This window comes from Lytechinus pictus, chromosome 2 (assembly GCF_037042905.1).
Source record: "Lytechinus pictus isolate F3 Inbred chromosome 2, Lp3.0, whole genome shotgun sequence".
Lineage (NCBI taxonomy): Eukaryota > Metazoa > Echinodermata > Echinoidea > Temnopleuroida > Toxopneustidae > Lytechinus > Lytechinus pictus.
Window position 1 is genome coordinate 43,661,448 of NC_087246.1, and position 9,406 is coordinate 43,670,853.

Sequence of the window (9,406 nt, forward strand, 5' to 3'; positions counted from 1 at the left end):
TAAACAAGTACAAGAATGATTTATTGTTACGGGTCCTTCGGTCGTCGGCTTTACCTTATTTGGTTTAGTACGACCCCACCTTCTACACCTCGCGCAAATCGGACTCTAAACGTTCACGAAGTGTTGGGGCAAAAAGGACATCCTTTATAAAACATTTTAATTTTGTTTTATCATCCCCGCGAATTCGACCCTAAACACGTAATTTTCCTAGCGAAATAGATACCCTTTTTCATTATTTTTTGTGTTTTTGACACCCTTATCACGTTACGTACGTAACGTGCCCTATCGTGAAAAAGACATCCTTTTTACGTGTTTTTTTGGTCGTGCATGGTATCCACTCGTCAATGTAAGTGGCCCCCCCGGGGCCTCCCTTCACATTGAATCCGTGTTGGTCTAGCAAATCAAATGAATATATCCCAGTTATTGACAGTAAATTATGAAAATACTAACCGTTATTTTCTTATTTACGAGATAACTGGATATATTCATTTGAACCCTCCCACCGGCCCCTCGCCTTGCGTGGCAACATGTCTTGCGCTCAGGCTCATAAGAGGAAATGGATGCCAATTCGCGTGATGATCTTGGGTTAGTGCGTGCGTAGGGAGATGCTGCGCGCTCGCAGGAAAAATTGTGTACTTTTATTCGGCGCGCAAGTTAATCATAATGAACTAGCAAATCAAGTGAATATATCCAGTTATCTCATAAAATAAGAAAATAATGGTAAGTATTTTCATAGTCCATATTGCATTAAAGTTGGCTGTATACTATGATTTTCTCTCCTTTTCCTGTTTTTGTTTGTTGTTGTTGTCCATCAGCACAAAGTATCTTGGAGGTCATAGTGATTTGCTTGCAGGATCCATGTGCACCTCAGATCCAGATCTATTCTTCTATCTGTCAGAGCATCAGAAGATTACTGGCAACATCATGGTAAGCATTCATGAAATCACATTTAAGCACAAGTATTATGTTTATATTATGCATTATATTTATCCTGACATAATTTGGGTATTGCTTAACCCTAACCAGGCCGGGTATTTTGGGTGTTGAAATGCCGGGGGGGGGGGGGTGAATCTACCCCCTTGAGATCTCGGCCGTCGATTGTGCGAACCCTGTGAAAATTGGCATGATAATAGTGTGGAATGTAATCTGCAAGGCTGTATCATAAATTTTTCCAAAATGATCAGATTTTTTTTACATGAATTAGTTTGCTAATTAATGCATGATTCATACTTCTGCTCTAATTCACTAAAAACAGCTCCTAGGATGTTAATTTTAGCTCATTCGGCCCCAAGGGCCGGCTTAGCTTATGCCGCGGCGTCCGTCGTCCGTCCACAATTTCAAAATGCTTCTTCATCATATCAAGTCCGATTTCAATTCTGTTTGCTTTCTATGATAGCATTAGGTGGGGGATTCAAAAGTTTTACTCAGAATATTGAAACTCATTGAATATGCTAATTTATGCACATTTTTTAAAATTAACAAAAATGCTTCTTTTAATACTTGTTGACTGATATTGATTTTTTTTGCTTCCTTCTGGTAGAGCTTCATGAGGTTCACCAAACTTCTTCACAGAATTTTGACTACAACAATTTTTATGCTAATTTATGCGTATTTTTAAGAATTCACATAAAATGCTTCTTCTTTAATTGTTGACTGATTTTAATTTTTATTCTTTGATCTGATAGAGCTGCATGAGTTTCACCAAACTTGTACACACAATTTTGAAATATTGACTAGAATTATTTAGTTTGATCTGAAATATGCTACAAAATAATTATTTTCACCTGACAAACGCTGCTATTTTCACACTTTATTTTTGTTTCAGCCCAAATGATTTTTAGATCATGATAAAGTTGAACATGTATGCTTTAATATGGTATAGGTTTCAAAATAAGAATTGGTTTAATCGGGTCAAGATCACACTTTTCATTGGCCAAGTATATAAAGCAGCTTGAAAACAAGAATACTGCACTCTGATTGGTCAAAGAGACCACACACTGGCAAATTCCAACGGTTCTAGTGCCTGGGTTCAAGGGAAGGTCACACTTCCCATGTGGTAATCTCCTCAAATTACCCGCGCCTGTTGTTCTGTGAACCTTATCCAGCCAATCAGAACTCTGGATTTCATGCAAGTACAAAATTTAGAAATCTCGTCTTGTACCTTGGTGGGAAAAGTGCGATCTTGACCCGATTAAAAGGTGCCACATATCAAGAGTGGCATTGTGAGAAAGTACAGAAGTTCAGCTTTATGGTGATATATATATCATTGAGGCTCAAAATAAAACGTTTTCCGCAATTTGCAAAAGAAAACAGTTTTGAGGCACATTTTCAGGCCAGAAATTTACTTATTTATCAAAATATTGTATACAAAATAAATGACCTTCATGAAAGAATAACATTTACTCTATCCGATGGATGCAATAATATTTCATTTAACTTGAGGTTAAAACAGGTGAATTCTAAGATAAAGAAAATCTCACGAATCACGAGATTTTGCAAGGAGGAGGATTCAGCCACGAGATGATTTGGATGAATCTGGCCTTTTTGCTCATTAGCATAGGGACCTGCGGTCTGACTGATATTCTGTACTTAACATGAATCATCATTCATTGACAAAAATTGGAACTTTTCAAGTTTAAACTATTATTTTTACAAACTGTCCTACACAAAAAATGTATTTTTTTAGAGTAAAAGAAGAAAATGTTCTATGATGATCAAAGAAGTAATAAAGGGGTTAATGATGAATTTACTTTATATTTCCATGATGTAAATCATTGAATATGGCAAGGTAATAATAATAATAGTAAGTTCTTGTATAGCGCATAACACATTATAAATAATGTCTCTATGCGCTTCCAAAGGACTTGGATATTATTACCCTGGCTTTAGCCCCGCAGCCTTTTACAGCGCAGTGGCATTTCAAGGAATAAATTCCTGCCAGGTACCCATTCACCTCACCTGGGTTGAGTGCAGCACAATGTGGATAAATTTCTTGCTGAAGGAAACTACGCCATGGCTGGGATTTGAACCCACGACCCTCTGTTTCAAAGTCCGGAGACTAATCCACTGGGCCACAAATCATTTTCTAAGTGAAGGTGCAATATTCAACAGAACAAATACTGATAAGCTCTTCTAAAACATGAACAAAATATTGCAAAGAATAAGAACACATTTCCAAACTAAAAAAAAAAAATTAAAGTATGCTGAAATTACACATATGGAGATTGCTGCCTTTTTAATGCATGACTGCCTTCTTAAATATCCTATAATGTTGAAAATGGTGTCCGCTTGTAGAGTACAATTAATCTTTACTCTTTGGGTGATACCTAAATGTTAACATATGATATATAGTGGTGCTAAAAGTTAGTGAACCCCACTAGAAAATGCACTCCTTCATGGTGAGCGTTAAACATAGAAAACATCACTACAACATCCGGCGAGCCCCTAGAAACAAACTATATCGAATGTAATATTCTATCACTTGACTTTACAATTTATCTCTAAAAGGTGGTAGAATTTGAACACTTTTAAACATGTTTAATTTTCTGGTGGGGTTCACTAACTTTTTAGCACCACTTTATATCTGATAATGATTGGGCATTTCATGATTGTGAGAAATTAGTTCTTAATACAGGTGTACTAAAAAATTTGACAGGTACTGTTGTATAGATTGTTAATGAAATATGAATCTAATCAGAATCTTGGGTTCCCATTTGAGCTTATGATTTGCTAAACTATGAACTAATTATTCCACTTGCTTTTCTGGTACATGCTGATTTTGCTCTTGGAGTAGTCATTCCAGTTGTTGAAATTATAAATTGTATACCAATTGTACTTTTTTTTAAAGTCTCCCTATACTGCTTCTATCTTACTACGAGGAATCCGTACTCTACCAATACGGATGGAGAAACACAGTGATAATGCACTACAGGTCGCAAAGTTTCTTGAAGCTCACCCGAAGGTACGAAAGAAAGTAGATTTTTACTTCACTTTATAAGAATATAAACCACAATATACCTTGCACCTCAGAAAGCAATGTTTATATGCCCGTCCTACGGGATGTATCATGGTATCACGCTCTGTGTCTGTCCATCTGTCTGTACATCCGTCCGTCTGTCTCCGTCCGTCCGTCTTTGTAAACGCGATAACTTCAGTTTAACTTAACCTAGGCTCATATAATTTGGTGTGTATAATACTAGCATTGATCCCAGGAAGCCTATTGATTTTGAGGTCAAAATGTCAAAAGGTCAAGGTCACAGTGACATGTTTTCATCATACCCTTCTGAAGTCCTTGTAAATGCGATAACTTTATTTTAACTTAACCTAGGCTCACATAATATAGTGTGTATTATACTAGCATGAATCCCAGGAAGCCTATTGATTTTGAGGTCAAAGGTCAAGGTCACAGTGACATGCTTTTCATCTTACCATTCTGAAGCCCTTGTAAACATGATAATTTCAATTTAACTTTTAAATAACCTAGGCTCATATAATTTGGTGGGTATGATACTAGCATGGATCCCAGGAATTCTTTCAATTTTGACGTCAAAAGGTCAAGTCGCCAATTTCCACTTTTCTTGCTTGACCATTAACTCCATTTTCCGCGTTACAGGCAGGCGTATGATAGCTCGCCCCAGCGACACTTGTTTTACTTAAAAATAAAATCATAACTTAATGACAATAGTTAATTAATGACACATGTTTGGGAAGCATTAAAAATCCTCGTCTTTCATTTGATGATACTTTATTGCATATTCACATCTGCAAATGACCCTAAATTTCATTTTTTTTTTTCATTCCCGTAGGTTTTGTACACAATTGACCCATTTGATTAGTTAGAACAACTACTACACTCTGTGCTCTCAAAATCTGAATACTTTTCAAGAGTGAAAAGTACCGGTACTGTATGTTTAAGAGCTATGGTCTTGAGTAAGAGAAAGGTGAATGCATAACCTGCCATCGAGATTGAGGAATATACACGATTGCAATGTGAAGGTCTAAACCTGTATCTGTTGCTGAAAGGCTCTTAAAACAGGGTGAACAAGAGAAGAATTTTTCAAGGGTCTGTTAAATTAAGTTTTGTTATCAAATTAAAATCCAACATAAACACCATTTTTATCTATACATGTATTTCATATCAATTTAGAATTACATGGATTGTAGTCTTATTTGAAAGGTTTTACAATGCAGTCAGAGGCCATCACAGGTAAACATTAGAAAAAAATACTGTTCTGCATATAGTCAACTTAAATGATGTGTTTATTTCTTCTACTCCTTTAAGATATCCCGAGTGTTCTACCCTGGATTGCCATCCCATCCCGATTATGAAGTAGCTAAGAAGCAGATGAAGAAATTCAGTGGAATGGTAGTCTGTGATATTAAGGATGGAATGCAGGCTGCTAAGACATTTGTCCAGGTGAGGTTAAGGGTGATAGAGAAAAAACTTGCTCGTAAATAATGATTATGATAATCTAATTTCATAACTCTTAATGTATCAGAATGATGTCACTGAAAGTGTTCTACAGAGTGTCTAAGTCGATATCACAGTCAGGATTTTTGGAAGCCATCTTGGATTTTTGACCTACTGGACCACTAACTGTCCTTGTAACTAATTTTCTGACTTTTAAAACCATGGTTTAGACATCGAAACCATATGCATTTGACAGATATTACATGAACTATGTCCATTTGTAAATAAATGCGGCTAATTTATACTCAATATTTTTAATCCACCATGGACTTTTGGACATACTTGACCACCGACTGTCCTTTTCACTTATCCCAATGTATCATTTTACCCATTTAACAAATGGTGAAGACACAAAAATTATATTCCTAGATATTGAGCAAAATCTGTCGGTTTTTTTTTTCAAAGTAGCTACATCAATTTTGGACTCCATTTTTGGAAGCCATCTTGGATTTTTGATCCTTCTGGACCATTAACTGTACTTGTAACTTGTCCCAATGTATTTTGACCATTGAAACCAGACTCTAGACACCAAAATCATATCTAGACTGTGGAATGGACAAGGAAAATGTCTCTAGTTTTCATTTCCGTGGGGCGGCAAATGCAACCACGGTTCTTGGACATGATAATATGTAAAATATTATGTGTGAATACATGCAACATGTTGCCATCGCTAAATTCTGCTCCTGAACTCAAAATTAAAATAATAATATGCAAAATCGTACCATTGATTCGACTGGATATTCCGCCATTCACCTCATGTGTTAAGGACTTCCGCGAACGAGCGCAAGCGTGTACAATGCATGTAACCTCGTTCACGTTTATTTATTTTTTATTCGCTGTACATGCTATACGTTATATACAGAATCTACGATGGCGGATAAGATATCGTCGTCTTCGCCGTGTTTTGACAGCGAAAAATGACGACTTACACCAGCAAATATATGCTACAAGCATGTCTTACTAGTAGAGCGGATTAGCCGAACAATTGTGCAAATTTTGACTAAAGCATGAAACTTTCACAAGTATAAGTATATGCCCTAAGATTTATTTTAAAGATGGGAGGTAAATTTTAGAATGCCATTTTCGGCCGTTGCCATGGCAACGGATTAATTTCTCCAAAATGACATACATTCCCATGTAAATGCTAAATAAACATGATATAGATGACCAAAATGATAATTTTTAAGCTCCCAAATGAATATATATAAAATTTAGAAACATTCAAAATCAACAATATAGTTCCAATTGGTCCGTTGCCATGGCAACGACTTGTTTTTCCCCAGAAAAATAAAAAAACTGATTAAAAAAACGTTGTAGAATAGGATTTATCTTTAATTTTCCCGAATTTTACAGTGTTGAACAATGATATTTTGGTTGCTCAATGTATAAACTACATCTCAAGCCGTTGCCATGGCAACCAAATAACATCAATTTACAAAAATTAAATGGTTAACAAGACAATGGACAGGTGGAAAATACAACTGGAAATGACTTAATCTGTATGCTTAAGTTTTGACCCCCTCATTTGAACAAAAAATACAGAAAGTGTTCTGCAGGAGTTCTTTATAAAGATAAAACATTATGTTGCCTTGGTAATGCTTGAATTAAATTTAAAAAACAAATGTTGCAAAGATTCCGTTGCCATGGCAACAGCATATTTCCCTCTAGAAAGGTAAAAATATTGATAAAAATGTAGAATACGATCATCATTCCATTTTCAATATTTTTAAGGAACTAATAAAAATATATGTTTGTGACTGCATTTATAAATATAACATCTTAAGCCATTGCCATGGCAACCAAATAACATCTAATTGAAAAAAAATCAATGACAGGGATGACAGGGTTATGGATAGGTGAAAAATCCAATGAAAATAACTTTTATGCATAAGTTTTGACCTACTCAATTAATTTAGGGGAAACAGTATACAGTGAGTGTTCTTCATGAACTAATTAGAATGATAAACATTGATGTTACCTTAGTAACACTTGAATTCAACGATAAATATCAATGTTGCAAATGACCTGTTGCCAACAGCAACGGCTCATTTACGCAAAAAAGTTCTAGTTTTGATTAGAAAAAGGACTTTGGACTCTGATTTTTCTTTCATTTCCCCTAATTTAATGGTAAGAATTGATATGTTTGCTGTTAACATACAAACAATATCTGAAGCCATTGTCATGGCAACCAAATTAATCTAATTTGAAAAAAAAAATAACATGGTTGACAACACAATGGACAGGTGGAAAATACAATTAGAATTGACTTAATCTGTATGCTTAACTTTTGACCCCCTCATTTGAACAAAAAGTACTTAAAATGTTCTGCAGGAGTTCTTTAAAAAGATATGAACTTATGTTGCCTTGGTAACACTTGGATTAAATTCTTTTTAAAATGTTACAAAGGGCTCGTTGCCATGGCAACAGCTTATTTCCCTCTAGAAAGGTAAAAATATTGATAAGAATTTAGAATACAGACATGTATGATCATCTTTCTATTTTCAATAATTTTAAGGTACTAATCGAGATATATATGTGACTAAATTTATAAATATAACATCTTAGACCATTGCCATGGCAACCAGATAACATCTAATTAAAAAAACAACATGGATGAGAAGGATATGGACAGGTGAAAAATACAATGAAAATTCACTTGATGTGCATCACTGTATGCATCAGGATTGACCTCAATTAATCTAGGGGAAACAATACAATGAGTGTTCTGCATGAACTATTTATCATTCTAAGAATGATAAACAATGAAGTTGCCTTGGTAATAATTGAATTCGATAAACATCAACGTTGCAAATGACCTGTTGCCATAGCAACTACTCATTTCCCCAAGAAAAGTACCAGTTTTGATCAGAAAATCTGTAGAATCTGATTTTTTCCTTTCATTTCCCCTAATTTTAGGGTAAGAATGGATATGTTTCCTGTTAACATTCAAATTATAGCTTAAGCCATTGTCATGGCAACCAAATAACATCTAATTTGAAAAAAATAACATGGTTGACATGATAATGGACAGGTGGAAAATGCAATCCATTAACTCAAGGTTTGACCCAGTCAATTAATTTTGAACAAAGATTACAGTGGTTCGCATTAGTTCATTAGAATGATAAAATTTGAGGTTGCCTTGGTAATGCTTGAATTTAATGATAAATATCACTGTTACATATAGCCCGTTGCCATGGCAATGACTCCTTTTTTCCCGAATAAAGTACCAAATTTGATCGAAAAACAGTTTAGAATCTGCATTTTGTCATAAATTTCCCCTAATTTTAGAGTGCAAAGCATTATGTTTGCTGTTGATATACAAATAACTTATGCCATTGCCATGACAACCAAATTACATCTAATTCCAGTGGCTTAATGTGCTTTATATGCAATGGTTTTAAGGGTGAAGTAGTATATTGTGACTAGTTACAAGGACAGCCAGTGGTCTGATGTGTCCAAGACCCTGAGACAGCTTCCAAAAATGGAGTTTGAAATGGCTGTTGATATATAAATGGACATAGCTTATTTCATATCCGTCTGGGATATATGATTTGGTGTCTAGACCATGGTTTCAATGGTCAAGTAATACACTATGACAAGTTACACGGACAGTCAGTTGTCCAGTGTATTTAAAAAATCCAAGATGGCTTTGAAAATATAGTCTAAAATTGTTGTTGCTGCATTAAAAAAACGTAGATTGTTTAATAGCCTGGAATAAGTTTATGCCATGGTGAAATGTGTCAAACTATACATTAGGACAAGTTACAAGAACACTCAGTGGTCAAGTATGTCAAAAATCCAAGGTGGCTTCAAAAAATGGATTATAGAATAGCCCTGTTACTAAAGAATTGACATATTTCGTGTAATATCTGCCAAGGGCATATTATTTTGATATCTAAACCATGGTTTTAAAAGTCAGTAAATACATCATGACAT

General features: G+C 35.0%; 1 protein-coding gene across 1 annotated transcript in view; it reads left to right on the forward strand.

Annotated features, from left to right (window-relative positions):
* The window catches only part of LOC129279324 (cystathionine gamma-synthase-like), a 48,029-nt gene extending 42,556 nt beyond the window's left edge, over positions 1–5,473 (forward strand). The window contains exons 4-6 of the mRNA XM_064094854.1: positions 816–927; positions 3,848–3,961; positions 5,282–5,473. Of these exons, the coding sequence (XP_063950924.1) occupies positions 816–927; positions 3,848–3,961; positions 5,282–5,458 (403 nt within the window). The 3' untranslated portion in view covers positions 5,459–5,473. The remainder of the gene's footprint in view (positions 1–815; positions 928–3,847; positions 3,962–5,281) is intronic.
* Positions 5,474–9,406: the final 3,933 nt, after the last annotated feature.